Source organism: Molossus molossus, unplaced genomic scaffold, assembly GCF_014108415.1.
Source record: "Molossus molossus isolate mMolMol1 unplaced genomic scaffold, mMolMol1.p scaffold_m16_p_4, whole genome shotgun sequence".
In the NCBI taxonomy this organism is placed as follows: domain Eukaryota; kingdom Metazoa; phylum Chordata; class Mammalia; order Chiroptera; family Molossidae; genus Molossus; species Molossus molossus.
In genome coordinates this window covers 41,033,637-41,061,207 of record NW_023425377.1, presented here as the reverse complement: position 1 = coordinate 41,061,207, position 27,571 = coordinate 41,033,637, and the positions used below count along the sequence as shown (strand labels likewise).

Genomic DNA, 27,571 nt, shown 5'->3' with positions numbered 1-27,571 from the left:
ATTCCTACATTAATACCCAAGGAAAATGCTATGTCCACACAAAAACATATATACAAATGTTTATAGTAGCATATTCATAATAGCCCCAAAGTGGAAATGACTCAAATGTATGCCAACTGATGAGGAGATAAACTTTGCTATATCCACAGAATAAAGTTTTATTTGCAAATAAAAAGGAATAAGGTAGTATACAGGCTACAACATAGATGAATCTTAAAGAATTATGCTAAGTGAGAGAAATCAATCACAAAAGACCACGTATTGTCTGAAGTGTCTAGAACAGGCAACTGTAGAGACAGAAAGTAGATTAGTGTTTGCCTCGAGCTAGGGTGGTGGTTGGGGGTGGGGGAGAAGTGGGGAGTGACCAGGTTTCTTTTCTTTTTTAAAAAATGTGTTTATTAGTTTTAGAGAGAGAGGAAGTGAGAGGGAGAGAGAGAGAGAAACATTGATGAGAGAGAATATCAACTGGCCACCTCCTGCATGTTCTTCACTGGGGATCAGGCCCCCAACCTGGGCATGTGCCCTGACTGGGAATTGAACCAGCGACCCCTTGGTGCATGGGTCGATGCTCAACCACTGAGCCACACCAGCTGGGCGGTGCAGGGTTTCTTTTTGATGAAGATGTTTTAAAATTGTTTATAGATATGGTTGCACAACTCTGTGGATATATTAAAAACTTGAATTGTACACTTTAAATGGGTGAATTGAATGGTAATATGAATTATATCTCAACAAAGCTATTATATTAAGAAAAACTAAATTTGAAAAGCAACATTATAAAGTAGAAGATGTAGAGCCCTGGGGGTAGGGAAAGATTTATTTTAAAAGGCACAAAATCCACTAACCATGAGGGAAAAGATATTTTAAAAATTGAGATGTGATTGGCACATAACATTGTGTAAGTTCAAGGTGTACAACATATTGAATTGATATATTGCAATGTGAGGGGAAAATCTGATAAATTCAAGTACATTAAAATTAAGAACTTGTATCCTAAAAATGAAACTGAAAGTCAAGCCATCACTGAAAGAACATGTTTATAATAAATGTAATCAACAAGGACTAAGTATCCAAAATACATAAAGAATGCCTGCGACTCAACACAGAAAAGACAAATAATTGAATAGAAAAATGTGCCGAAGACTTGGACAGGTACTGCAGAGAAGAGAACATCAAAATGGTCAATAAACAAATGAAATGATACTTCGTCTTCTCAGTAATCAGGAAACTATCCATAAAACCACAATGAGTTGCCATTTCACACCCACCAGACCAGCAAAGGTGAAAATGTTTAGCTGTCATTAGTGTTAGTAATGTGAAGTGTGGGATCTCGCACACACTGCTCTTTTTGGGGCAAACTGGCCGATTCTGGAAAATATCTAGTAAGGCTAAAAGCACAGTGCCAAGGAACGCCGCTGGGGGGACCTGTGCACACTGGACAGACAAGGATTCTGGTGGTGTCCCCTGGAGCAGCCCCACCTGGGCACTGATGCGCCCAGCAGACTGGATCGTGGTGGATGGTCACATACGGCGTTTTCAGTAACAAAAAGGGAAGCTCCAGCTATACTCAGTGGGTGTCTTACAAACACAGCGTGGGGTGAGAGCAGCAAATCAAAATGAATATCCACGGCACAGTTCCATTTATATGAAGTTCAAAAATAGGAGGAAGCAAACCATGTTTCCATACATATTTAGGTGAGAAAAGTATTAAAAAAAAAAAAAAAAAAAAAGCACCCTGGCTGGTTCTCTCAGTGGTTAGAACCAGCCCATGCATCAAAGAGTAGCGGGTTCCATTCCGGCCAAGTCCATAGCTTGGTTGTGGTTCATCCCCAGCCCTGGTCAGGGTCCTGGGAGGCAACCAGTCAATGTGTCTCTCTTACATCGATGTTTCTCTCTCTCTCTCCCCCTCTCTCCCTCCCTCCTTTCCTCCCTCCCTCCCTCCTTCCTTCCCTCTCCCTCTATCTGAAGATAAATGGAAAAATATCCTTGGGTGAGGATTTTTTAAAAAGCCAGAAAAGGCTGATCACAGACTTCAGAGAGTTCAGCGGTCACCCCAGGGCAGGGAGGAGGACTAGGGGGTCGAGGCACAGAAAGGAGAGGGTGTTGCTAAGGCACAGTCTAATTCCTAAAACATGGCTCTTCTCCTCATGATTATCCTAATTGCACATATACATTTTATATCCTCTTCTGTCTGTGTCATATTTCATAATAAAAAATGAAGAAAAAGATTCTGTTTTCAACAAGAGGCTGCAGGTGGGCACACCTATGTGCAGGGTCTGACCTTGGAGGGAGAGAGGCCTGTGGGGTGAGCACACACTAGAAATGCTTCTGTGACCCGGCATGTGAGCAACAGAGCTGAGCCTGTTGAGGTTTCCTCAGTCCCTCTCAGCTCCGCAATCATGGACTGCTGTTCTAGGACCAAGGTGGACACAGACTTGCTGCCGTCCCCTTCTTTGCCAGCACCCTCTCCTGGGCAGTGCTTACTGCAGGGGCTCCATGTGCGCCCCCGTGCTGGCCCAGCACACAGCAGCGAGCAAGGCAGACCTGGCCCCTGCACTTCCGTGGAGGGTGACGGTACTTTATCCCCAGTGAGTTGATCACTGTACCATTGAACCACAGGAGAAGAAGATTTAGGTTTCTATGCACACATGCTTATTAAACCAGGCCCATACCTGGGCCCAGTGCAGAAACCTTGAGAACAATGTGAATTCTTTCAGTCTTGTGTATCAAATATTAATTTTGTTTGGAGGCTTCAGCGATGTAAAATTTGGTCATTAAGAAGCAATTTGTGTAAGACTGATGTAATCAGTCTTGGGCTAAAAAGTTCGAATTGCTCTGATGGGAAACTTCAAGAGCAGCTGCAGTTTTGTGGCTTCATCATTTATTCCTGTTTGCATATTCAGGCTACTGGTGGGCAAAAAGTTAAATGTAGATCTAATGACAGGAGGTACCAAAATTGTCTGTGTGGACACTGTTTTCATCTGAAGCACAGACCTGAGTTTTAGCCTTAACCCCATTAGCTCTTATGTTCTATTTACAGCCTCCCTGCGCTTTTCCTTAGCACCAGAGAGGGGCCGAGACACGATGGAAAATGTGGGTTACCGCTTCTCTAGTGCACGCCCATCGGGAATGTTTCGAGTGTGTGTATCCATTCGCACACATGGTCACACACGTGACTTTGACAACAGTGAGTGGGAACCCCGAGAAGACGATCCAGAGCTCTCCTCACCCTGCGTCTCCTGCTCCCCATCAGCGATGCTGGTGGACCAGGTGACATCGCTGGGCCCGGCGGGAGGAGCAGGGTCCTGGGCTTTGTTACTGAGCAAACCAAACTCACCTCACCCTCGGGCACCTCTTCACAGCAGGAAAATGATGCGCACCCACCTGCAGGACTGTTTGCTGCTCACCCTTCTTCCCCTCCCACTTAAAACTGGAGCAAGAACACTGAGAAGTAACTCACTTGTTTATTGAGTTAGTCACTTATTTATAATCCAGACTGTGACTGAAAAATTGGAGAGAGGGATTCCTGCAACCAAAGATAAACTTGCGGGCTCAGAAGGAGTTGACAGCCCCGTGGAGTCAGATGGTAGTGGTTCCATCCCCCCTCTTACCCGGGGTGATGATGGCCAGAGGGGTGTGGAGATCTCACAACTCAACTGTGTCCAAACGCTGGTAAAATGGTTTAAGTTGTTAAAAAGTTAACACTATAGCATGTGTCACATGGTAAACACTCCCAGTTCAGCAAGAAACACATTTTTCAGCCACTGTTTTAGATATGTGTGGGCACACAAGTCCATCTTCTTGGGGAGCAGGGTGGATGGGGAAAGGGGAATGGGGGATGTGAGAAGAGGAGGGGGAGGGGCCTTCCACGGCCTGGCAGGTAATCAGTCAGCTTCCCCAACTCTTCACTTGGCTCCGACTTCACCTGGACTGGGCCCCAGGTGCCCACACAGCCTTCGCTGAAACATTACCGCCTGGCCATTTGGAAATGAACCTCTCCTTTGGCATGACCGCCTCTTCCCCATCAGAGCAAGTCCAGCGCACCCTGACTTTGCCCCGGCCGGAGCTTCAGCTGTGCCCCAGTCACAGCCTCTCCCGTGGCCCAGTCCTGCACAGCATCCTGGTCATCCCTACAGCCCTGGTGATGAGCTCCTCGAAGGGGCTCCCCAGGCACACCTGACGGGGGGCAGCGGCCCCTCACCCCGACCATGGACAAGACTGGATCGGCACGGCCCCTCCTGCTAAAATTCCAGCACCCAGAAATTCCACGGGGTGAGGGGGGGTTGCTCCTTCACCCACCAGCCTTACAGGTGTTTTCTGCCAATGGCTATTTTCCACCAGCTTAATCGTTTAAACAATAACCGTTTGAAAGTATAGTTAAACACGCAAATGATTTAAGATGCCAACAAGAGGGGAGAAAAATCAAAGGGGAATGAAGGCTAGAGATTCCTCAGAACATGAGAACAGTGCGCAAATGGCGGGAGCCGGCGGCGGGCCACAGAGGCTGCTGCTGAGATACTAATGCGGCTCCGCTCCAGGGACGCCTGTGTCTGGGAGCCCCGCCTGCCGGTCAGCTGCCAGGCTCCCAGAGGCAGGAATCAAAGTGTTTAACCAGCTGCCTTGGTTGACGGGAGCATGGCGGGGAGCGGGGAGCTAAAGTTCCTCCAGCAAATGGGTAATGAAGGCTGCAGCAGGAGCCCCGCTTCTTAACGCTTCTTAATGAGGCAGCAGCCAGTTAACAGAGCAAGTGTTTGAGGTGTGCCCGCTGAGTGATGGGGTGTCTGGTCCTCTCCCAGAGTCCCCGGGGCCGGTCAGTTAGACAGGCAGATACATGACTTAGGTTAAGTGGAGAAAAACTCCTTTCAGGGAAATGAGCACTGGCTTGTCATTTAATAGGACAAGGATCATTGCCTGACCCAAGAAAGGACACAGCCTTTGGATAGGCTCCCCAGTCCCCACGACCCCGCTCTCCTCACTGTGGTTGGGGATTTCTCACCAGAGCAGTGCAGAGCTGCAGGGCAAGGCTGGGAATCTGAGAACCCAGGAGAATTTTAGCAGAAGGGGCCGTGCCGATCCAGTCTTGTCCATGGGCGGGGCGGGGGGCCGCTGCCCCCCGTCAGGTGTGCCTGGGGAGCCCCTTCGAGGAGCTCACGCCAGGGCTGTAGGGATGACCAGGATGCTGTGCAGGACTGGGCCACGGGAGCGGCTGTGACTGGGGCACATCTGAAGCTCCAACTGGGGCAAAGTCAGGGTGGGCTGGACTTGCTCTGTAGCCAGTCAGAGACGTGCTTCCCTTGCCCTCCAGCTCATGAGCGTCGAGCCCGTGGGGTCACCGCACCTGCCTTCCCATTGCAACCCAAGCCAGTCCCCATGGCAACACTGGGTGATCTTTCTAAATACCAGACTGTTTAAAATCTCAAAGTCCTGCCTATAGGACAACGCCTGTGCCCCTCAACCTGATTTTTGAGGTCTAGCCCTGGCGTGGCCAGACTCAGCATCTGCTCCTCTCTCCCTGTCTTGAACTTCACATTTGAGGAAGCAGCAGTTGGCTTGTGGCTCCCACACGGGCCTCACAGCTGAATCCTTGGTCTAAGAGTCTTGTTCCCACGCGTCATTGAATACTCGGCCTGAATGGCACCTCCTCCAGGAGGCCTCCCTGGGTTCTTCCATACACACTGGACACGCTCTGTCATGGTGCTCATACCCTGGTTTACATGTATCTCTGCTATGGGCTCCCCAAGGGCAGGGGCCACATCATGCTCCTCTCAAGTCCTCAGCCCCTATACCACACCTGTCACAGACTCGGTTCCTAACAGTGTTCACTGAATAAATGAAATGCTGACTTGTTGAAACCTGCCAAGTCATGAATGGCCCAGATATAAGAATCACAGACTTTCTCTAACAAAGCCTAAAACAAGAGTGACACTTGGTCCACGTGACATTGGCAGGACCACCACGTCACTCGCCTCAGGAAGAATGAGCGCAGGGCACACCTCCGTGAGGCTCCTGCGTTCCTGCAGGACGCCGCCTAAAGAAGCGCTTGTCAGCCCTGGCCGGTTTGGCTCAGCGGTTAGAGTGTTGGCCTGCGGTCCGGAGAGACCCGGGTTCGGTTCCCACTACGGGCACGTACTTCGGTTGCAGTTTGTCCCTGGCCCTGGTTGGTCGTGCGGGTGGCAGCCACTCGATGTGTCCCTTTCACGTCGATGTTTCTCTCTCTCTCTCTCCCTCCCTCCCTCCCTCCCACTCTATCTGTACAAAAATTGGAAAAATGTCCTCGGGTGAGGATTAAAAAAAAAAAGAAGTGCTTGTCCGTCATACCTACTCCGCACCTCTTCCCCAGGCTGCTATCTCCAGCTGCCCCGAAGTCTCCTGGTGCCCCCGGAGCCCACCCACGCAGGCCGGCCCCAAGCCCCTCTGCCCACTGGCTTCTCTGAGGCGAGCGCACAGCCTGGGCAGTGCCTGCGGCGATGCCTCCTCCCTTTGTTATTGTCATAGTCTCCGCATACACAGAAGGCAGTGGAAGCAAAGACAACAAAGGAAGAAACGTTTTAAAAAAACATTCTTTTGATGAGTCCAGAGTAGCTAAGAGCCAGTTACACATGCAAAAAAGTTCCTTTCAGAACAGAAGGCTGAACACAGGCACACCCTGCCAGGTCGTTGACAACAATCACGGAGTGCTCTAAAAGTCGGATGGTTCTCCAAGTTTGCCTTTTACTAATCGTACAAGTTATTATGGGTACAAGCAATGTGCAGCGCCGTCAGAACAAAGATGACATTTAATGTTTAAAATAAAAAGGTTAGGTAGACGTGAATTTGAATGGCAGCTCTCCCCCTCCCCCACCAGCTGAGTGGTCTTGGACAAGTCACTGTTCTCTGAGCCTTGGTTTCCTCGTCTGCCCAGTAGGGATAATAACAGTCCTTATGCTGAGGGCTGTGGTAGGGTTGATGAGTGGAAGTACCCAGCATTGGGCCTGGTACATAGCATGGGCTTTTTACACTAGTTATTCCTCTGCCCTTCATTGTTATCCAATCACTGGTCTCTTAAAAAGGGCAAGAAGGCCCTGGCCGGTTTGGCTCAGCGGTTAGAGCATTGGCCTGTGGTCCAGAGAGACTCGGGTTCGGTTCCCGCTAAGGACATGTACCTTGGTTGCAGTTTGTCCCTGGCCCTGGTTGGGTCGTGTGGGTGGCAGCCACTCGATGTGTCCCTTTCACGTCAATGTTTCTCTCTCTCTCTCCCTCCCTCCCACTCTATCTGAACAAAACATCAAAAAATATCTTTGGGTGAGGATTAAAAAAAAAAAGGGCAAGAAGTATAAAATCGCAATAATTAGCTGCAAATTTTGGTGTCTAGAATTGCAGCCAACTGAGTTCCTGTGGAGCTGAAGCCAGAGGAAGCCCGGAGGGCCTCAGCTTGGAGTCGCATTCCCCAGCCTCGCAGCTGTGCGTGTCCAAGGGGCGTCTGGTTTCCTGCCAACTGTTTCTCTGAACCAGCACGTGGGCTCCTACTGGCATCTCTCGAGGGAGAGAAGCCACATTTCTCAGTGGCAGGGCTTTGCCTCCTTTGTCTATAGATCCCTCTTTTGATCCAGTCTTCCCAATACCCACAACTATTTGCTCCGAGACACACAAACTTTTTAAAATGGAAAGTTCGTGCCTTTTACACTGTTAGGAGAGTGTTGACTGAGACAAGCCTGGCACACAAACAAGATCTTCATGCTACTCAAGTTTGGTGGGGGCGGGCGGGGGCACTGTGAGAAGGGAGAGGGAAAAGAGCCACTGGGAAGCGACAGCGTCTCCTTCCCCGGTGGGCAGAGCCCACACTGTGTGTGTCACTTGTCAGGCTATGGGCACTTTCTTTTCTTTGCAACGTGCTCATCACGGAGGTGGACATGGGGCACAGCCACCGGGACATGGTCACTGAGGTTTAAAGACAGAATGCATGTGCACAGGATTCATTTCATCACAATGACCAGAATGTGACAATGCTCACTGTCTGGAAAACTCTGTTCTATCTGTGTCCCTTGAGGGGAAGATCGTTTTTAAGCCCAGGTTGTCTGATAAGTCACATGTGGCAAGTCTGAGTGGGAGGAGGAAGGGGTGCTATTGGCAACACTTAGCGAAGCTGATGAAGTCACGCCATCTGCTGCTGCCCTTTGACCCCATGCCTGGTTACAGAAGTCCCACCCATGCCCTGGCCAGTTTGGCTCAGCGGTTAGAGCGTCGGCCTGCGGTCCTGAGAGACCCGGGTTCGGTTCCCGTTAAGGGCGCGTACCTCGGTTGCAGTTTGTCCCCGGCCCTGGTCGGTTGTGCGGGTGGCAGCCACTAGATGTGTCCCTTTCACATCGATGTTTCTCTCTCTCTCTCTGTTCCTCTCTCTCCCTCCCACTCTACCTGAACAAAGAATGGAAAAATGTCCTCAGGTGAGGGAAAAAAAAAAAAAATCAGAAGTCCCACCCATTCTCCAAGGCTCAGGTCAAGCTCTCTTCCCCCACGAGGGTCCCTCCTACCTGCTGGAATGGCGGCTGGAGAACAGTGAGAAAGGCAGGCAGGTCCCAGTGCTACTGCCGTCGTGCACTAGCTCAGCAGGTGGGCAGGTGCTTTGGCTCTCGTTGCCCCTAAGTAAAATGCCTACCTGGAGGACAATTACACGAGATAATGCTCATAAAGCATCAGTCATGGGCTGGGCACATGGCATACCTCAATGAACTGTGGCCATTATCATGTCGACCCCATCCTGAGGGCCATCCCCTTTTCTGCTATGAGTGGCTTTACCCCACGGTGGCCTCTGGCTGTCTCAAAGGTCTAATCTCCAGACCGCAGGCCGACGCTCTAACCGCTGAGCCAAACTGGCCAGGGCTCAAAGGTCTAATCTCTACATCCAGCTTCCAAGAAGCCAAATCTTTTGCCTTCTTTTTGAGATATATATATATATATATATATATATAATGTATATTTGTGCAAGAGGGCTCAGCGCTCATGCATTCTTTGCTTATTGATTAACCACATGTTTCTGAATGGAACTTAGAATCAATTAGTCCAGGACTTCCCGACTTTCCTAGCCAGGTCACTGGCACACTCATTATCAAGTGGGCACAAGAGGACACACGAGGACACATGGGAGTTGTCTTCTAGTTCAGTTACAGCCTAGGCACACTTCCTGGGGGTACACACTAGCCATTGTGATGAAGGCACGGGAGGTCCTGACCTTAGGGTAGGTCACCTCGGTCAGTGTGACCTAGACACTGGACACAGCAGCAAAGGCAGGAACAAGTCTCTCAGGTGTGGCTGGGAATAACCGGGACATTTATTTGGGTACCAGCACTGGGTCCATGCTGGGCAGTAAGGGTGGGCTGAGTGATGTATACCTCATCAAGACTTATGCAGGATCTGTTGAAATTCCCACAAGTGAGTCAAGGAAATAAATTGCATTAAATTTCACCCTTTGCCATTTTGGGTAACTTTATTTCAAATAGTTGTTTGGACAATTTCACATGTGAGGGGTCCCCGTGCTCACCTTTAGGCCCTGAGTATCACATTTCTGAAAATCATCTTTCTCAAAATCTCTGATTTGTCTCTAGATTGTTGGTGGTTCGTCTTTTAGTACTCTTTTCCAGCCAAGAAGACATGGGTGGTATATTCTCTGAGCCCTTGCCCACCAGAGAATCCTTTTTGTTGTTCCCACATCTGAGTCACCATTTGATGAGAGTGGAATTCTTGGGCCTTAATCTCATCACCTCTAAACTCGACAGATGCTCCCTAGTGCTTCCTTGCTTCTTAACGTTGCATGAAAGTCTAAGACCAGAGGTTTTTGTTTTTGTTTTTTCTTCAGAGAAAGACAGATTTCTTTTTTCCTCTGCCTGGATACTTTGAACATATTTTTTAAAATTTTGAATTCCTGAAAATTTAGCAGTTCTATTTGGACTTAATTTAGGAATCTCTGTTCAGGGCAACTTAAAAATCTTTCTTCGCTTGATATGCTCATTTGATATGCTCTGGGGGTCTTTAAGCTGGGTAATCACCAGTATGTTCATTTCTTGCCTCTGTCCTACATCTCTGTCATCTTCTCTCATGTTAGAGGTACTATTTTCTAAACTTCTCTCTGTTATTCTCCACATTTTGGGAGCGGTTTTCAAGCCTGTCCTGCCTGCCGGGAGCAGTGTTTGGCTTCTGCGCTGTTAACCCGGCCTCACAGCTGCCGTGCAGAAGGCACGTCTGCTACTGTGTTCCAGGTTCCTGGTTTCTCCCCTCCCCTCCTCCAGCTTCCGTTTCATTTTTGGCTGTGTTTCGGCCAGTTTATAAGCCCATTTTCACCTCGCTTTGAGTTCACGGTTTCCGGAGGGAGCGGCGCTCTCTGCTTGCTCCTCGTGCCAAGCCCGGAGCGAGCCTTCTCCGCGTCCTGCGTGGCCGGCGCCTCCCTCTGCGCTGCAGAAGCCACTTCTCCCTAATTCTTGTCCAAACAGGTCTATTCAGGCTTCACTCCGAAGGCTCTCACCTCAGCCCTGAATTATGGTTAACTCCATGGTCATGGCCACAAAATGTCACCACGGCGGGGGGTGGGGGGTGGCCATAACTTTCCTGTAACCAGCACTTGTGGCTAAACGGTTGAGACACCCTTGAAAGTCTGCAGTTTTGGGTGGGAAGAATACGAGCTCACTCTCTACATAATCGGGACAGTATGTTGCTGACCTCTCCACCATGCCCACTGCACCCCGCTGTCCCCAGGTGCCCCCTCTGAAACCTCTTCCTCACTCTGGTGTGTTCCTTCTTCCACAGCTGTGCAGGACCTCTTTCTTTATCAGGCCCCCTTCCTGACCACCACGCCCAGCAGGAAGCTTCCGCTATCAGACCCCACGCCCTCCGGCGCCTCTCATCCAGGGTTCCTGAAGCCAGGGGACAGGCTCAGATGGGGAGAGGTTTGAACTCTCAGCTACAAGGGCTCACGCAGAGATGGGTGTAACTGAAGGTCTCCACAATGCCATATAAACAAGATGCTGGATTTGTTATATTCCAATAGAAACATGAATCACTGGGTGAGCCATCAGAGAGGGAGGGAGGGCGGAGGGGTGGGGGGAGAGAGAGAGAATGGGGGGCGGGGAGCAAGAGAATTCAGCAGGCAGAGTGGGGTAAGTTGGGCTCAGAGAGGCACTTGCTAGACCACTGGCCACCAGGCCTGCGGGTCACATGCCAGCCAATCAAGCAGTGAATGAGGAGACAGAAGTTCCCAAGGAAGACAGGCAAACAGGCATGCCGCCAGGCCACTCACTGAGCCCTTCCTTCTAGCTACAGAGAGAAATGTACCACTCAGACCTCCTGCGTGTCATACGTGGACCGAGTGCGTTGCCTCTGGAGTTTTAATTACCTGCACGCAGAGTGATTTTACTACTAGTGTTTGGAGGAGCTTTTTTAAAGTAGTTTCACTCCGATTGGCTTCATTAATGAGTGATCAAAATGCATCAAAGCAGAAGTGAACACAAGGAGGAGGAAGGCCCAGGGCAGGGCTCACGAGGGCCAGGAGTCCGCACCGCGGTGGAGAAGCTCCGACTCCCCTCTCCGGCTTCAAGGACACTGTGCTCTGGACCTGGTTCTCCATGGCACCTGGCACAGGACTGGTCACAAGGCATCCACAATATGGAACCACAGGGGTTCCCTGGGCCCCAGGGTGCTGCAGAGGGCTGAGCCCTGAAGCCCTGTCCCTTGGCTCTCCTCCTGGCTGAGTCCTCAGCTCCTCAGGCCCAGGGTGGGTTTGTTTGTTGTGGTCTTGTTACTTGCGCTTCGGTGAGCCCGCTCGTGGGGATGTTTACCCATGAAGACACTGTGTTGGTGGAGGTTAGCAGTCACCTACCTCTCCCTGGATCACTGGTGGGTCCGCACCCCCAACGACCCTGATTTATTTCAGTTAATTTGATGGAGTAGAAAGTGTCCTGCTTTTTATTTGGGGGAAAAAAAAAAGGTGGCTCAAACACATAGCTTCACTGTCCAGTGGGGTCGAGAGCCCTCTGCTCAGCTCCTGCACCCACTGCCCGCCCAGCTGCCGGCCCCTTCAACTCCCCAAACCAGCGCCAGGCAACGGGAGAGCCCCAGAGGGACTCCACATGTACGGACAGGACAGGGAGTCCTTTCCTTTGGCCGTTTAGTATGCAGACAAGTTCCAGGCAGGGACCCAGAGTCAACATATTTGAGTTGTGGCTGGTCTGACAGCTGCCGAGCTTGTCACGCAGATAATCAGATAAACTGCTTGAGCACAGAAATCCAACATGCAGTGTCATTTAGCGGCTGCTACATGGGGGCCTGCATCTTAATTGAAGGTGCAGGAAGGTAGAACCTTAAAGAAGTCCCACATCAACTTCTCCTTGCTCCAGCAATTAAACATTTGACCCCTGACTATCATCCAACGCCTGCCAAGTGTTGGCAATGGACCCCACCAAATGGTCCTCAGCAGTCTGCGCACAGGGCACCCCTGTCTCCATGCAGGGCCTCCTTCCACAGCCTCCTGGGGAGAAGCCTGGTGGTCAGGAGGCTCCAAGCAACCCCTCCCTGCCTCCTTCTGTCCCTTTCCTTCCTCATTCCGCTCCACACACTCGCCACAGAGAATCCACCATGTCCTCCGAGCTGGGTCCTCCTTATGAATCGACCACCAATTTCTGTGGGACCCTCTGATTCACACCGCATGGAGGGTCTCTTTCTAGGGCTTCCCATGCGCTCATTTGGGGGCCTCTGAGGGACTGCACATATGCTGTTTGGTACATAATAATCAATTGTCGCACTGACCTGAAAGCAAGTGGGCATCTCCAATGAGTTAAGGATAGAAAGATAAATCGTAGTTCTCCACTAGAAAGATAAGAAGAAATTATAACAGGAGGTGAATCCTCTTCTTGGTAGTAGGTTTTTTGTTTTTTGTATTGTTAATACTGAGAATATTTTTTCCATTGATTTTTAGAGAGATTGAAAGGGAGGAGGGAGAGAGGCAGAGAAGAGAGAGAAACATTGATGTGAGAGAGACACATTGACTGACTACCTCCTGCACGTGCCCCAACAGGTGCTGGGGATTGACCTGCAACCCAGGTACATGCCCTTGACTGGGAATGAAGCCCGTGGCCCTTCAGTGCTGGGATGACACTTTAACCCCTGAGCAATGCTGGCTGGGGCTTGGTAACCATTTCAAGAGCACCTTGGTCAGCTTGGGGCTCACAGAAGAAATCCCTGGGCCTGCAGGTTTCTCTCAGGTGAAGAGGGAACCAGAGCTGCTCGGCCCTGCGCTCCTGGACAGGTCTTCCCGTCGGCCACGGCAGACTGCTCCTCAGGTGCTGGCGAAGAGGGTGGTCCCCTCAAGGCCATCCCGTGGTGGGCATTGTAGGATAATTAAATGACAATATGGCACAGTGGCTAAGAGTTTGGGCTTCCACTGACTGACAGGGCCCTACATGGATGATCTGACCCAACACCCCTCTGACTTCCTCTTGAACCTCTCTCCCCTTCATTGCTCTGTTCTAGCGACCCTGGCCCCCTTGTTGATCCCCAGACATCCCAGGCAAGCTCTCACCTCAGGGTCTTTGCACCTGCTATTCCTTCTGCTGGGATGCTCTTCTCCCAGACATGCAAATGTCTCGCTCCTTAACCTCCTAGCCTCCTTCAGGTCTCTGCTCAAATGTCGCTTCTCATATTGGAAACTCTCACTAGCACATCAATAGATGAATAAATAAAAAACCTATGGTATATATACAAAATGGAATACAACTAGGCCATAAAAAAGAATAAAATATTTCCTTTTGCGACAGCATGGATGGATCTAGAGGGTATTATGTTAAGTGAAATAAGTCAGACAGACAAAGACAAATACCATGTCATCTCACTTATATGTGAAATCTAAAGAACAAAATAAACAAACAAAATAGAAATTGACTCATAGATACAGAGAACAGACCTACGGCTGAAAGAAGGGAGGGCAGTTAGGGGCTGGGGGCAAAGGTCAAGTGCAGCTTGGTAGTTGCAGAAAGGTCACAAGATGTAGAGTCCAGCATAGGGAATACAGCTAGTAATATCATAATACTTATGTATGGGGCCAGGTGGGTACTTGAAATATTGGGGGAACCACTCTGTGAAGTAATGACTATCTAACCACCATGCTATACATCTGAAACTAATACAAAGTAATAATGAATGTAAACTGTAATTGAAAAATTAAGTTAGATTTTATAAAAGGAAGAAGCTGTCACTAACCGCTTTCCTGACGTTACCCCTCCCGTGGCATGTTCCCGCCCACCACACTCTCTCTGTAGTTCAGTGTCTCCCACGAGACAGTGGGTCATGAGGGCAGGGAGTCTGTCTGTGTGTACACTGCTGTACCCCCAGTGGCCAGAATAGACCTGACTCATAGGAGGTATGTGCTTGCGGAGTGAACAGATGGAAGGGTGCGAGCAGGGAGTGCCATGGTGAAGGTGGCGCCTTGGGAAGCTCTCTTAAAGCCATATGGAAGGTGGGTTTGAAAAACGATCTGACCAGAGCTGGGAGGATGGCTGGGTCATAGAGGTCACCCAGGGGAGAGATGATGGTGGGGTGGATGGATGTGGTAACAGAGAGGTAGAGAAGAGAGGGGCAGAATGAAGCAATAATAAGGAAGTAAACTGGGCAGGGCTTTGGAGCAGGGAAGATGCCAGTGTCTCGCGTGTGGGGGGGCTGCTGCCATCACAGAGACAGACGCTGTGTGAGGGAGACAGGGCAGAGGGAACAGAGATGGTGAGTTCTTTTGGGGCACACTGAATGGGAGGTGCCCGTGGCCTTTGAGGGTGGGTCCAGGCAGGCAGCTGGAGACACGGAGGGAAGGCCAGGGATAAAGACAGTTAGGGCTTGCTTGCACGTGAGGCGTGGCTGGGACCATGGGAACGGGTGGGAGGGGAAGAGAAGAGAGCCAAGGAGGATGCGAGGAGAATCCACAGGTAAAAGCTACTAGTGAGTAATAGACGTCAGACAGAGAAAGACAAATACTGTATGATTTCACTTGTAGGTGGAATCTAAAAATACAAAACAAAAACAGACTCACAGAAGCAGGGAACAAACTAGTGATTGCCAGAAGGGGTGGGGGGATGGGTGAAGAAGGCACAGGGGCGTATAAAGAACAAACTTCCACATATAAGATAAATAAGCCATAGAGACACAGCACACAGCACAGGGAATAGAGTCAGTAACACTGTCATAACTTCGCATGGTGACAGATGGCTACTAGACAGTGTGGTGATCTCTCCGTAAGGTTATAAATGTCAAATCACTGTGTTGTACACCTGAAACTAATATAATATTGTATGTCAACTATACTTTTAAAAAAAGATAAAAGTATAAAGCTCTTGGGGATGGAGGGGGCTTAACCATGGAAGCCACGGGAAGGGCTGCCATAAGATTGACAGATGCCATTGTGGGAGGGATGAAGTAAGACTAAGGCTGGAAAGTTCCACCTGGACTTGGCATTGAGAAGAAGACTGTGATCTTTTTTTTTTTAATTGATTTTTTTTTTAGAGAGAGGAAGGGGGGGAGAGAGAGAGAGAGAGAGAGAGAGAGAGAGAGAGAGATTGATGTGAGAGAGAAACATCAATCAGTTGCCTTTTGCACGTGTCCTGGCAAGGGATGAAACTTGCAACCTGAGTATGTGCCCTGGTCAGGAGTTGAACCCACCACCTTCTGGTGTATGGAGTGACACTCCAACCCACTGGCCACGCGGCCAGGGCAAGACCGTGATCTTAACGAGGACAGGAGCCGCTGCAAACTGCAGTGGGCATTGTGCAGAGGGAGCTGGAGGCAGCCAGGGCAGGTGACACTTTGGGTGCCTGGAAAAGAAGGGCAGGACAGAGATGAAATGGCACCGAGAGAGATGCTGGAACAAAGATTAGGAGGAGAGAGCCTGAGCCTGTGGGCGGCCAAGGGTTGGAGACGAGGAGGAGGAGCTGCCAGGGAAGAACAGGAAACACCGTGGGCGCCTGGGAGGCTGCAGCTGGTTGCCATAAGTGAAATCAACGCAGTGTGAGACTTTCTCAGTTCAATAACTTATTAGCAATTTTTAATTACTGGGATGTAATTAATTCATCCCAAGTACAGCATGTAAAGCGCACCACACGTTGAACTGATAACATTCTCCCTCATTTGCAGGGTGCTCACACCAAGACATTTTGTTGCATAAAACCTAGAGGAAATATCCAAAGAATACACATGCTTGCTTTAAGCTGTGCTTCTTGATTCTGGGAGCAGGTACTACAGCCGGGGTGACTGAGCTCCGAGGCTGCCGTGCGGGGGCTGTGGGCGAACTTCCAGCTCAGGGGCTCGCAGCTGTTCGTGTGGATCCAGCTGAGCCTGCAGGGGCGGCTGCATGATGGGGCGTCCCTGAGGATCCCCGCAGGCCTGGAGCTCGGGTGGTATCTCTGGCCAGAGCAGCTCCCACGCCATGGCCAAGAGAGTGGGGGTGCTGGGACTTGTCCATTCCACAAGGTCAGGCCTGGCATCCTGATACTGGTACCCTCAGGTCCTGAACAGCGTGGTCCCCAGTGGACATTCAATAGTGTCTGTGAAGCTGGGTGGCTTGGTGAAAATGGCCAGACCCTTTCTGTGGGGCTCAAAGTGAAGGCCAGGAAGGGTGCTGGGTGCAGACAGATTCCTTTGCAAGGGCTGGGGAGCAGCAGTAGCTTCTGGACAGAATGTGGGTGGGGCCAGGAGTGGAAGGCCACTTGGAAGAAAATGGAAACAGGAAACGGGGTTTGGAGGGTGGCGGCTGGTGCCAGGAAGCCAGACCGGGCAGGAGGGATCACCCCAGAGGCTCTGGCGTGTTGTCCCCGGGCTCTTCCGGCAGCTCTGGGTGATCCGAGTTTCCTGCTCTCCTTCGAGGGAGAGTGGCCTGGTGTTCTTATGGCTGGAGGCTCTGTGGGTTTGGGGGGACTGAGCCAGCTTGCCAGGAGAAGCCCCAGCTGGGCTTCCTGCTGACCTGAGAGCAGGAGGGCCCCAGCCCGGCAGGATGAAGCCTTTCCCACCCACCACGGCTCCTGAGCCCTCCCTCCACACCAGGAAGTCTTCTGGGGAAAAGATGAAGCCATTGCACCTGCTGTGAACATGCCCCGCTGGACAAGCTGCCCCGAAGCTGTGGTACTATGAAGGGCAGGCTGCAGAGGCAGGACCTGTGCGCCATGGGGCAGGGACTACTTAGTGCTCTCTGGGCCTCCAGGTCCTGTCTGGGACACGAGAAAGCTGGAGGAGCTCATCTGACACCCAGGTGGCTTGAGCACACTGCCTAGCTTTGCACACAGGCCTTTCTGAGTTCACCCTTACACGCTGTCCGCATTTACCCCCATCCACACCCTCCATTGGAGGACCTGCATGCTAACCACTGGCTCTGCCTGGTCTGCAGGTACTTCCTGCCTGCATCAAGGATGCCTTCTCACCCTTCGAGATGCACCTCGGACGTCTCTTCTCCAGCTCCTTCTCTAGATGTCCCCCTTCTCCTGTCAGGCAGACAATCCCTCCCTCGGGCTCAGCTGACAGTTACAGAGAGCCTTTCATTCATTCCAGAAACCTGCCCTAGACCCGGAGTCACAGTTCTTGGTTCTCTTCTTTCTCTACTAACTTGCTAGGTGAACTTGGACGCCCATTCCATCTCTTTCAAGAAGCAAAGCAGCTGGAGAAGGGCATTTAAGTTTGATCATTTGGAGGTCAAATTCCAGCCACCCGTTAAACAAATATGAGGGCCAACATTCTTCTTTCGTTGTGTTCATTCACTGGAGTACCCACCACCCCAACCAGTTAGCCCGTATACAGCATTGTCACATGTGGGCAGAGATTTTTCAGCCTCTTGTACCTTTGCCTCAAGGTGCCCTGCTATCTGCAATGACATCACCATCAACCTGTGAGCTATCAATTCCACTTAGAGAAGAGAGCTCACTACGTGCCAGGCGCTGCTCCCTGATGGAGGCACAATTATTATTCCCATTTTACAGATGAGGTAAGTGAGGTGCAGAGAGCTTATGTGCCTCATCCAAGGAGCTGTAGTATGGCCCCATGATGGATCTAAAGCCAGTGACCTTGAGCCTGTCCCCACCTTCCCCCTCAACCCAAATGATGCTCCCTGAGGCCCAGCACCTCCCTGCTGCAGGGACCTGCTCCCAAAGAGTGACACCCAATCCCTTATGACTCCTGTGGCGTCAGGGCCCTGTGCCAGGACCTCACACACCTTGAGAAGCTGAGTCTGCAGCTGGAGAGGTACCTCTCCCGAGTGTGGGAATGCCCTGGCGACCTGGGGCTTCATTTATGTTCCTAAATCAACAAGACTCAAAGTAACAACAACGAGAAAAGAAAAAAGAAGTCTCTTTGGCAGTAAGATCTAGCTGCTCTGCTAACTTGCAGCAGAAGGTTGGGATTTTATTCCTGTGTTTAGTAACTCTCAACAAAAGATTTGTTGGTGAGCCTATAATGTAGTGTTTGGTGTTTTTGTTCAAAAATGGAAATTATTTCCTCTGATTTCATGAGCCTGGGAACTCCCATCTGAAGTACCAACGTGTACCCACAAGAGCACGCATGAGAAGCCTGAGGTCTCTTTGGAACTGAACCCCTAACAGGCTCCCCTCTTCCATAATTTCATGGTTTGTTTGGAAAACTGCCCAACTATGACATTGTATCACCTGGGATAATACAACCCTGGCGTGGTGAGCAATTGCTGAAAGGCAGTCTCTTCTCAAACAGCGTTGGAAATAAAGCGTGAATTCAAAACAGTCAGAAAAATAATTTAAAAAACGCCAACTAGTACACAAATAGGGACCCATGTCACGATAACTTTTAAAACAACTCTTTAAGAAATGCGAATTACAAAGAATTCCACCCACTGCCTTGGTATTTGCTGGCAGTCTTTGAGACTGAGGACAATTGTGATTCTAATTTTGCCACAAGAAAGGGATAACACATCCCACATCCTCCAAATCCCCAATTTTCAGCAAGAGACCCTGCTTGGGACTTCAGGGGAGCTGCTGCCAGGGCGGCAAAGGTGAACTGAAGTAATGCCTCTGAGTTCAATTTTTATTTTCTCACATGCTAATGATCCCTAAATGATGCGATATTTCATTCTGAGTTCAGGAGGCACCCCATTGCCATGGCAACTGGAATCTGATACCAGAAGTTCTCCCGTAAATGAGGCTGAGAGGGGTGCCTGTCCTCACTTGCAGAGCGGCCCACGCGGTGCTCAGGGGAACCCCCAGCACACCTGCCCCTCCTCCCTGTAAGGACTTCCGGAGACACAGAAAACTCCAGAGAATAACGCATAACTTCTCTTCGTAAAGTCTGGCAGGACTAGAGAATGGAACATAGATGATTTTAGAATGTTCATTTGCATGGGGAAGAAAAGGGTGTTTTTAACTTTCCTGTATCAATAACTCCCTGAAAACTTGGGACAAAAGACAAACAATCATCAAAGAGCTCAATATGGTATAAATAAAATATTGCACTGCCATCTTGGAGTGGACACTGTGGGAAGTTGTCCTTTACACATCCTTTCTTCCAAGAGACCCCTGCCACCCCCACCTGCCAGGGTCTGGAGCTGACCCTGAGCCTGAGGCTGTGAAGGCTTCTCTGTGGGGCCTGACCCACCGGCCAAACCTGCAGAAAGGGCATCTCCAGGACAGCATCAGGCTGACCCTCAGTGCCTTCCATACCCACTTTCCAATATGGCCCCCAAGCCCTGCTGGGCAGAGCCCTGGTTCCTGCCTCTGAGGACCCTCTGGTCTATGCATTTCACTGCTCTGGATACGTGATGACCACAGGTGTCATGAATACCAACACCTGTAATGTGCCAGCACATGTTTAGTGTTTTCTCCACAGAGTAGGTGGGTACTGCCAATAGCCCCATTTGGCAGCTGAGAAAAGGCCCAGAGAGGTGGAGTCGTGCACCCAAGGCCGCACAGCTGGGAAGTGGCAGAGCCAGGCTGCAACCTCTGGGGGCCTTAGCAGCACTGTTCTCCGCTGGAAGGGAGCTCAGGACAGTGACCCTGCCACACCGCCTGGGCGGGAACTCACAAAATCTGTGAAAACTCAACAAATTGGAAGGATTTGGCGAATAAAGTCCATCAAGCACAGAACAGAACCCTGATCTGCTTGCCCTGCCCCCGTCCCTCCTGGCTTTTGCGGTGGCTGTTTTTCCCGCGCATGGGAGAGAAATGCTGTCTGAATAACGGATGGCGAGGGAGTCTGTGCATACTCTGAGGCAGAAATAAAAACCTTCAGAAAGATGCAATTTGGGGGATATTGGAAACTGGAGGACGGAACATCAGTCTATAAAATTCAACATGGCCAATAAAGCTGGAACAACCGGTCAAGTGTTTAGAGCTCATGGCTGCTGGGGACGCGGCAGGCACGCAGCTGGGCAGTGCTCCCAGACCAGGGACATTTTTCCTGGGCTCATTTCCATAACGTGCCTCATGATTTCTGAAGCACTTCAGCATCAGCGCCATAAGCACAGCCATGAAAGTGTCCAAGACGGCTCCCATCAGAGGGTACACTTGACTTCCCAGAGCCTGAGTGCTCCAGGGCGCCTGCGGGCTGTGGCCCGTGGGCGAGGGTGGGAAGGCGCCCCTTCCGTGAGTGCAGGAGGCACGGGCAGAGGCCGCAGGGGCCACAGACCCGGCTCCACCTCGGAACCGCTCCCAGCACACCATCCTGGGCTTGGGCCGGTGAGGGTGCACCCCCACAGTTCCATGTAGAAGCCCTCTGCTGTCAGTGCGGCTCCGTCCCAAACCTTCTCTCCCCCTTCCTGCCCAGCCCCCCAAGGCAGGTCTCTGTCCTCATGCAGCCCCATGTGGGCTTTCCCACCTCCCCACCCCCACTCCCATCTGCCCACATGTTGCTTCTGCCTTCTCGCACTTCCTAAATTATTCATGTGTGGCCATTTGGTTCAGGATCACACATATTTCTCAGGCTGTGGCATGTACCATTCATCGGGCCACGTCAACGTGGGGGTCTGCATTCCCACCCTCACATCTTCCAGCTTGCGAGCCACCGAGCGTCTGTCTACCTGCTGCAAGGCCCTGCCCCGCGCGCCAAGAATGGGTCTGGCCATGGGCTCTAACCCTCCAGTGGGAGCGGCCACTGCCCTTCTCTTCTGACTCAACCCCAGCCCTGAGCATGAACCCTTTGGCCCCGACTCCACGGACATGTTCTGCTGTCCATTCAGGGCCTTCCTCTCTTGCTTAGGGGCATTCTGGCCAGGCCAGGCATGGAGTGCTGTTCTGTCGGCGACCACTCCATGCCAGTTTGACAGCCTGCCGTGCTGGGCCCACTGTGCTGGAGTACATCTGGCCGCATTCTATGCACAGCATGGTCCCCTGATTCATGTGACTGTCCAGAGGGGTAAACGTAGGCCCTATCACCAGCCTGACAGGGCCCACCCTATGTGTGAGAGAGACCTGGGCACCGCCTAGTGGCTGCTTCCTCCCGGGCATGTCCACAGCAGTCAGGGACCCCAGGGAGGCCCCTCTCCAAGGGCAGGTGGCACAGCATAACTGCATCTCTGAAATGACACTACGCCACACTGCGAAGGCTCCAGCCTCCCCCTTCTCTGCCGCCTTTACACCTTAACCTGTCACACACCCGGGTCTGGGCCAGAAGGGCATTTCAAGAACCATCCCCACACCCCGAACCGCAGGAGCACGAAGCATCTTCCTACCTCTAAGGAAACAGTCCTTGCTGTGGACGATGACGATCTTCTTCCCCAGCAGGCAAGCGGCACGGTGGAGCTCACAGTGGTTTTCATAAAACCTCCCGTTGGAGCCACACACGGGCAGGTAGCTGGGTTTGCAGGCCTCCAGGCACCGGCACTCGGGCTCCCCCGTCTCCCTGCTGAGCGCGCACCTGCTTCCGCGGCCGCACAGCGTCTTTCCGCAGGAGGCCGGCAGCCCTTCGTGGGCGGAGAGCCCTGCCAGGCAAACAGACGCGGAGGGTCAGCTACAGAAGGCTGACGTTTCCCTCTGGGGAGATTACAGCTCTGGGATGAACATCAGCAGCAGTGGCACCAGCCTTTCTCCACTGCGGCGTCTTGTCCTGCACAGCACAGTGCTGCAGCTGTGGGCGGGAAGGCCAAGGCCTGGAAATGGCAGCTGCCGTGTTGCTTCAGGCCTCCCCTGTGACATTGCTGGGTGTCCCCTGCGCCCAATACATGCCCGTGATCTTAGGCAGTGGTGCCCAGAGCTCAGACGGCAAAGCGGGCAGGGAAGATAGTAGAGTGGTTTATGCTAAAAAGGGTACATTTAGTGAAAGGCCAAATGAACATCTACCACATTACACTCTAAGCTGGCTGATTGCCATGCGGCATTAATGGCAACAGACAGGAAGTTGAGAATCACAAAGGGATATTAAAATACAAATAATTACCAGCATCAAAATGAAAAGGGAACCCACTCTTTGGAAAAACATATTTGCCTATGATACATCAGATAAGGGGTTAATATCCAAAATATATAAGTATTCATACAACTCAACAAAAGGAAGAGAAACAATTCAATTAAAAAATAGTCAGAGGACCTGAATAGACACTTATCCAAACTGGACAAACAAATGGCCAAAAGTCATGTGAAAAAATACTCAACATCACTAATCATTAGAAATAAAAATTAAAACAACTATGAGGTATTACCCCACACCTGTCCGAATGGCTGCCATCAACAAATCATCAAACAACAAGTGCTGGCAAGGGTGTGGAGAAAAGGGGACTCTAGTACACTGCTGGTGGGAATGCAGACTGGTGCAGTCACTATGGAAAACAGTATGGTGTTTCCTCAAAAAATTAAAAATGGAACTGCCATTTGACCCAGTGATCTCACTTCTTAGAATATATCCTAAGAAGCCTGAAACACCAATCAGAAAGAATATATGTACCCCCATGTTCATAGCAACGCTATTTACAATAGCTAAGATCTGAAAACAGCCCAAGTGTCCATTAGATGAGTGGATAAAAAAGCTGTGGTACATATACACAATGGAGTACTATGCAGCTGTAAGAAAGAAAGATCTCTTATCCTTTGAGACAACATCGAGGGACCTGGAAAGTATTATCCTGAGTGAAATAAGCCAGTCAGAGAAAGACAAATATCACATGATCACTTATTTGTGGAATATAATGAACAAAATAAGCTGAGACATGGAAGTAGGGAACAGACTGACAAACCCCAAGGGAAGGGGGGTGGGAGGGGTGGGAAGAGATAAATCAAAGAACATGTATGCATATATGCACGACCAATGGATACAGACAACAGTGTGGGAAGGCAGGGGGTGATAATTGGGGGGAAATGGAAAAAAGGGAATATCTGTAATACTTTCAACAATAAAGATTTTTTAAAAGTTTAAGATAAACTAAAAAAAATACAAATAATTAAAACATGAATGCAGATTTTATGGCCACAGAAGTCTTTGCTTTTAAGTTTTCATTTCTACAAAATACTCAGCCAAACAGAATGAACCCGGCAGTCAAGATTTAACATTCAGCCCCAGCTCCTGCCCCATGGGATTAAAATGTCTAAGGAAAAAAAAGAACCTTCCTCCTCTTGTTTTTGGTTAAGTCTGCTTTTCATCATTATAGATTTGAAAGGAAAAGAATCAGTTATCGGTAGATTAACTGCTTGATTCAATAACTCATTTAAATCCCTCCAGCCTTGGCAAGCTAAGAAATATTGACTTTTTCTTGTCACAATAAACTAGAAGGTCAAAATATCTCCAAGCAGTGTAAAAGTGCGGTCCTCAGCGGGCGCGTGGGCGTCCTTCACCCACGCCGCTAATTGCTGGCGTGTCACCCTGAAGGCTCCGTGGCCTTCACCAGCCACAGTGCGCACCTTCCCTTCCAGGTTGACGGGCGGGGCGCTCTGGGCTGCGGCCCCGCCCACAGTGCTCAGGGCTGCTTTGCCTGGAGGTGCGTTAGATGAGCCCGATTCTCCTGGAAAACGTGTTACCCAGGAAAGCGCTGGCGGCTACCTGGAGAAGCTAACACAGCTCTAAAAATACCAGCATTTGTTTCCTTCCCAGTACAGCGCCAGGACACAAAGCACAGCCACTGCATCGCTGTTTTAATAAACTACTGCGTGCGATGGGAGGGGCACCCACTAATGGCCCCCTTTGGAAAAACAACAGAGCCAAGGTTTTGAGCCTCTGGTCTCCTTTGCTCCACGGTGCTGCCCATCCAGGCTGTGCTCTTTCCCCCTGAATCAGCTCCAACCCCCCCACCAGGGTCCATTTCCTGCCCCCTCCCATCCCAGAGCCCCTCTCTGAATCCTCCTGCCCCACAGTGTCTGCCCACTCTCGGCCTCCGGAGACCCCACAGGGCCAGGGCCTGCATCCTCATGGGGGCTGCCGCGCACTCAGGTTTTAAGAAACACACCGTTTAAAAAGCTGATCTCCTTAACTCTGATTTTGCCACCGCTCAAACCCAGGCTCGAGGCTGAGATGGAGAGGGCCGGGAGGGGCCCAGCAGGCAGTGACCTTTAGAGGCAGTTGTTCTCAACCTTCCTAATGCCGCGACCCTTTGATACAGTTCCTCCTCTTGTGGTGACCCCCAACCATAAAATTATTTTCGTTGCTACTTAACTGTAATTTTGCTACTGTTATGAATCGCCATCGGAAATATGTGTTTTCCGATAGTCTTAGGCGACCCCAAAGGGGTCCCGACCCACAGGTTGAGAACTCCTAATATAGAGGGATACATGGTGATGGAAACAAATAAAATAATATATATATATATTTTAAATAAGGCCTCATGTTAAGAGGGAGCACGCCAAACGAAAGTGAAACAAAGGACTTCATGGTCAGAGAGGAAAGAGCAGGACCAAGAGTGGTGTGAGGCGAAGCTGGAGAGTCAGCCAGGAGCCCGCTCATGCAGGGAAGGACTCAGGCAGGGTGACCATTACATCTCAGTCTGCCCAGCACAATTCCCATTTATGCCAGTTGTTCCAGCAGAGTTATTAATAGCTCCCTCCTCACACAAAAGTATCTCTGAATGCTAAATTATATGGTCTCCCTACTATTAGGTAATGCTCAGGATATTAGACTTTATCCTAGAAGCTGCTCAAGTGTTTTAAGCAAATATGATCACTTTTTTAAAACTATGTTTTTATTGATTTTTTAGAGATAGGAAGGGAGAGAGAGATAGAAACATCAACATGAGAAACATCGATCAGCTGCCTCCTGCACACCCCTACTGGGGATGGAGCCCGAAACCCGGGCATGTTCCCTGACCGGGAATTGAACCGGGACCTCTCAGTCCATGGAATGACACCCAACTAACTGAGCCCCACAAGCCAGGGCAAGAATCAACTTAAATGGATGTTAAGAATGTCTCCCATGCCCTGGCAAAGTGGCTCAGTTGGTTGGAGCATCATCCCATACACCAAAGTGTTGTGGGTTCAATTCCCAATCTGGACACATACCTATGTTGTGGGTTTGATTCCTGGTTGGGGCATGTACTGGAGGCAACCGAGCAATGCTTCACTCTCACATTGATGTTTCTCTCTCTCTCTAAAAAAAAAATTAATTAAAAAAAATCAATAAAAACATATCCTTGGTTGAGGATTACAAAAAAAAAAAAGAAAAAGAAAGAAAGAAAGAAAGAAAGAAAGAAAGAAAGAAAGAAAGAAAGAAAGAAAGTCTCCCCCTCACAGCCAACATTCTTGTCAAGTGACTTGAGCTCATGATCTGCCTCCCCATTCCTTCCTCAGTCACGGCCAGTCTCTTCACTAGCATTAGGCCTCCTCACTGTCAGTGATAATCTCGCAGGCGCCCAAGTCAACTGGATCCATCTTAGGCCTCATCAAACTAAAACCATACGAGCATTCCTTAGTAAATCCCCTTATTCCATGACTCGACTCTCTCCCCACCTCTCTGGCTGTTGCTCACCATCTCCACCGCGGGCTTTCTTTCCTCTGCCTAGTCTTCATCTGTCTCTGACTTTGCCCCTCTTCTCTTTTCTCTCTCTACTGCCCAGTATCGCCCATGCTTCTAAAACTGCCTGTCGATCCAAGTCTCTTCAGAGCTCCAGAGAAGTACTCCACATTGCCGGCTGACATCTCCACCTGGAAGCCCAGTAAACACCACCAAGTCCCTAACACCACTGACCCTGAGTAGGGTCCTCCGAACCTGTTCCTTCCACATCGATCTGTTAAGAGCAACACTATGTGCCTAGGCACCCAGGCGCGGAAACAGCCACCCTGGACTCCATTCTCCCTAGGCTGCCCAATCCACCTGTCCTTTCCCACTGCCCGCTTCAGTCACCGCGTCACTCCCCAAGTGTCCTCGCTAGTGTTTCACCTCTGCCCGTTCTTCTCTCCACAGGATACCCAGACTCATGTCACTCTTATGCCTAAAGTTCTTGAGGCTCCTCCTTACATAAAAGCCTATCCTCAGTTCCGATATCAGTACCTTCCCAATTTCCATGGTGTCTTTGAAACCTTTGCAAGGTTCCTAATCAGCCTTAGGTGGTAGTCTCTGTCTCCCATGTGGTACTGCTAAGCAGTTACTACGTTGTATTAGTGTATGACATTTAAAGTATCATAATACGGTAGCATTTGTTTTCTATCTTCTACACTAGACTGTAAGCAACTTGATAACAGGGACTGAGCGTCCCCTCTCTCTATCCCAAGCATCTGGTTCAAGGCCTGGCATGTAGTACCTGTTCCACAAATGGGTGCTTAATACAAAGGAAAATAACATTTCTTTCAAAATTATCATTAAACCATAGAGTAAAGCAGGAGAGTAGCTTTCTGAGAAGGAAGGAGAAAAGAGGTCTCTTTCAGCAATTCATCTTCACCCTTTCCTAATTAGCAAATGAAGTCCTCAGTTAATATTTCAAACAGTGGCTTCAATTACTACGCTTTCCTGACGTCCGAAATTACGACCTTAGGGGCTATGAACTATCAACTGAAAAAAACACACATCTAGTACCATTTCCAAAAGTAGCTCCCAAATAGACCTGAAAACTAATTGTCCTATGTAAGACAAATCCCAAGAACAGATGACAGTCCTCTGCGGGCCTGCTTCATGAAGGTTGATAATCTGAAATAATACCTGCAAAACAGCCTGATGTAAGGATTAAATGAGGCAATATATGTAAAAACCTTATTACAATGCTGGAAGACAGAGCTAGATAGAATCTGTTCTAACTTCACCATTTACCTATCTGCCCAGTAATCCTATACAAAAGACTTAACTCCCCTAAGCCTAAATTCCCTCACTCATCAACAGGGTTATCATAAGGCTTAGAAGAGAGTGTCTATAAAGCATCTATTATTGTGCCTGAGAGCACAATAAGCAACAAAATAAATGTTGACTCTTGTCCTGCATCTTATACAAGTATTTTAATCTCTCTAGGTTTCAGTTTCTGTATTTATAAAATGAATTGTTTAGATCAGATTATACAAGACCCCTTCTAGCAGTAAAAGTGATGTAATTCTATCCATGATCGATAAATCCAAATGCAGTGAAGGCCAAAAATTAAATTTTAAAAGGCCCCAATAACTATATTAGCTAAGGAAAACCTCTGTTATTATGTAGGCCTACACCAAAAATATTGGCAGAAATCTAA

General features: G+C 49.8%; 1 protein-coding gene across 1 annotated transcript in view; it reads right to left on the bottom strand.

Moving 5' to 3' along the window:
• FSTL4 (follistatin like 4) overlaps nt 1-27,571 on the bottom strand; it is a 400,034-nt gene that overhangs the window by 178,992 nt on the left and 193,471 nt on the right. The window contains exon 4 of the mRNA XM_036240329.1: nt 21,677-21,925. Coding sequence (XP_036096222.1) covers nt 21,677-21,925 — 249 coding nt within the window. The remainder of the gene's footprint in view (nt 1-21,676; nt 21,926-27,571) is intronic.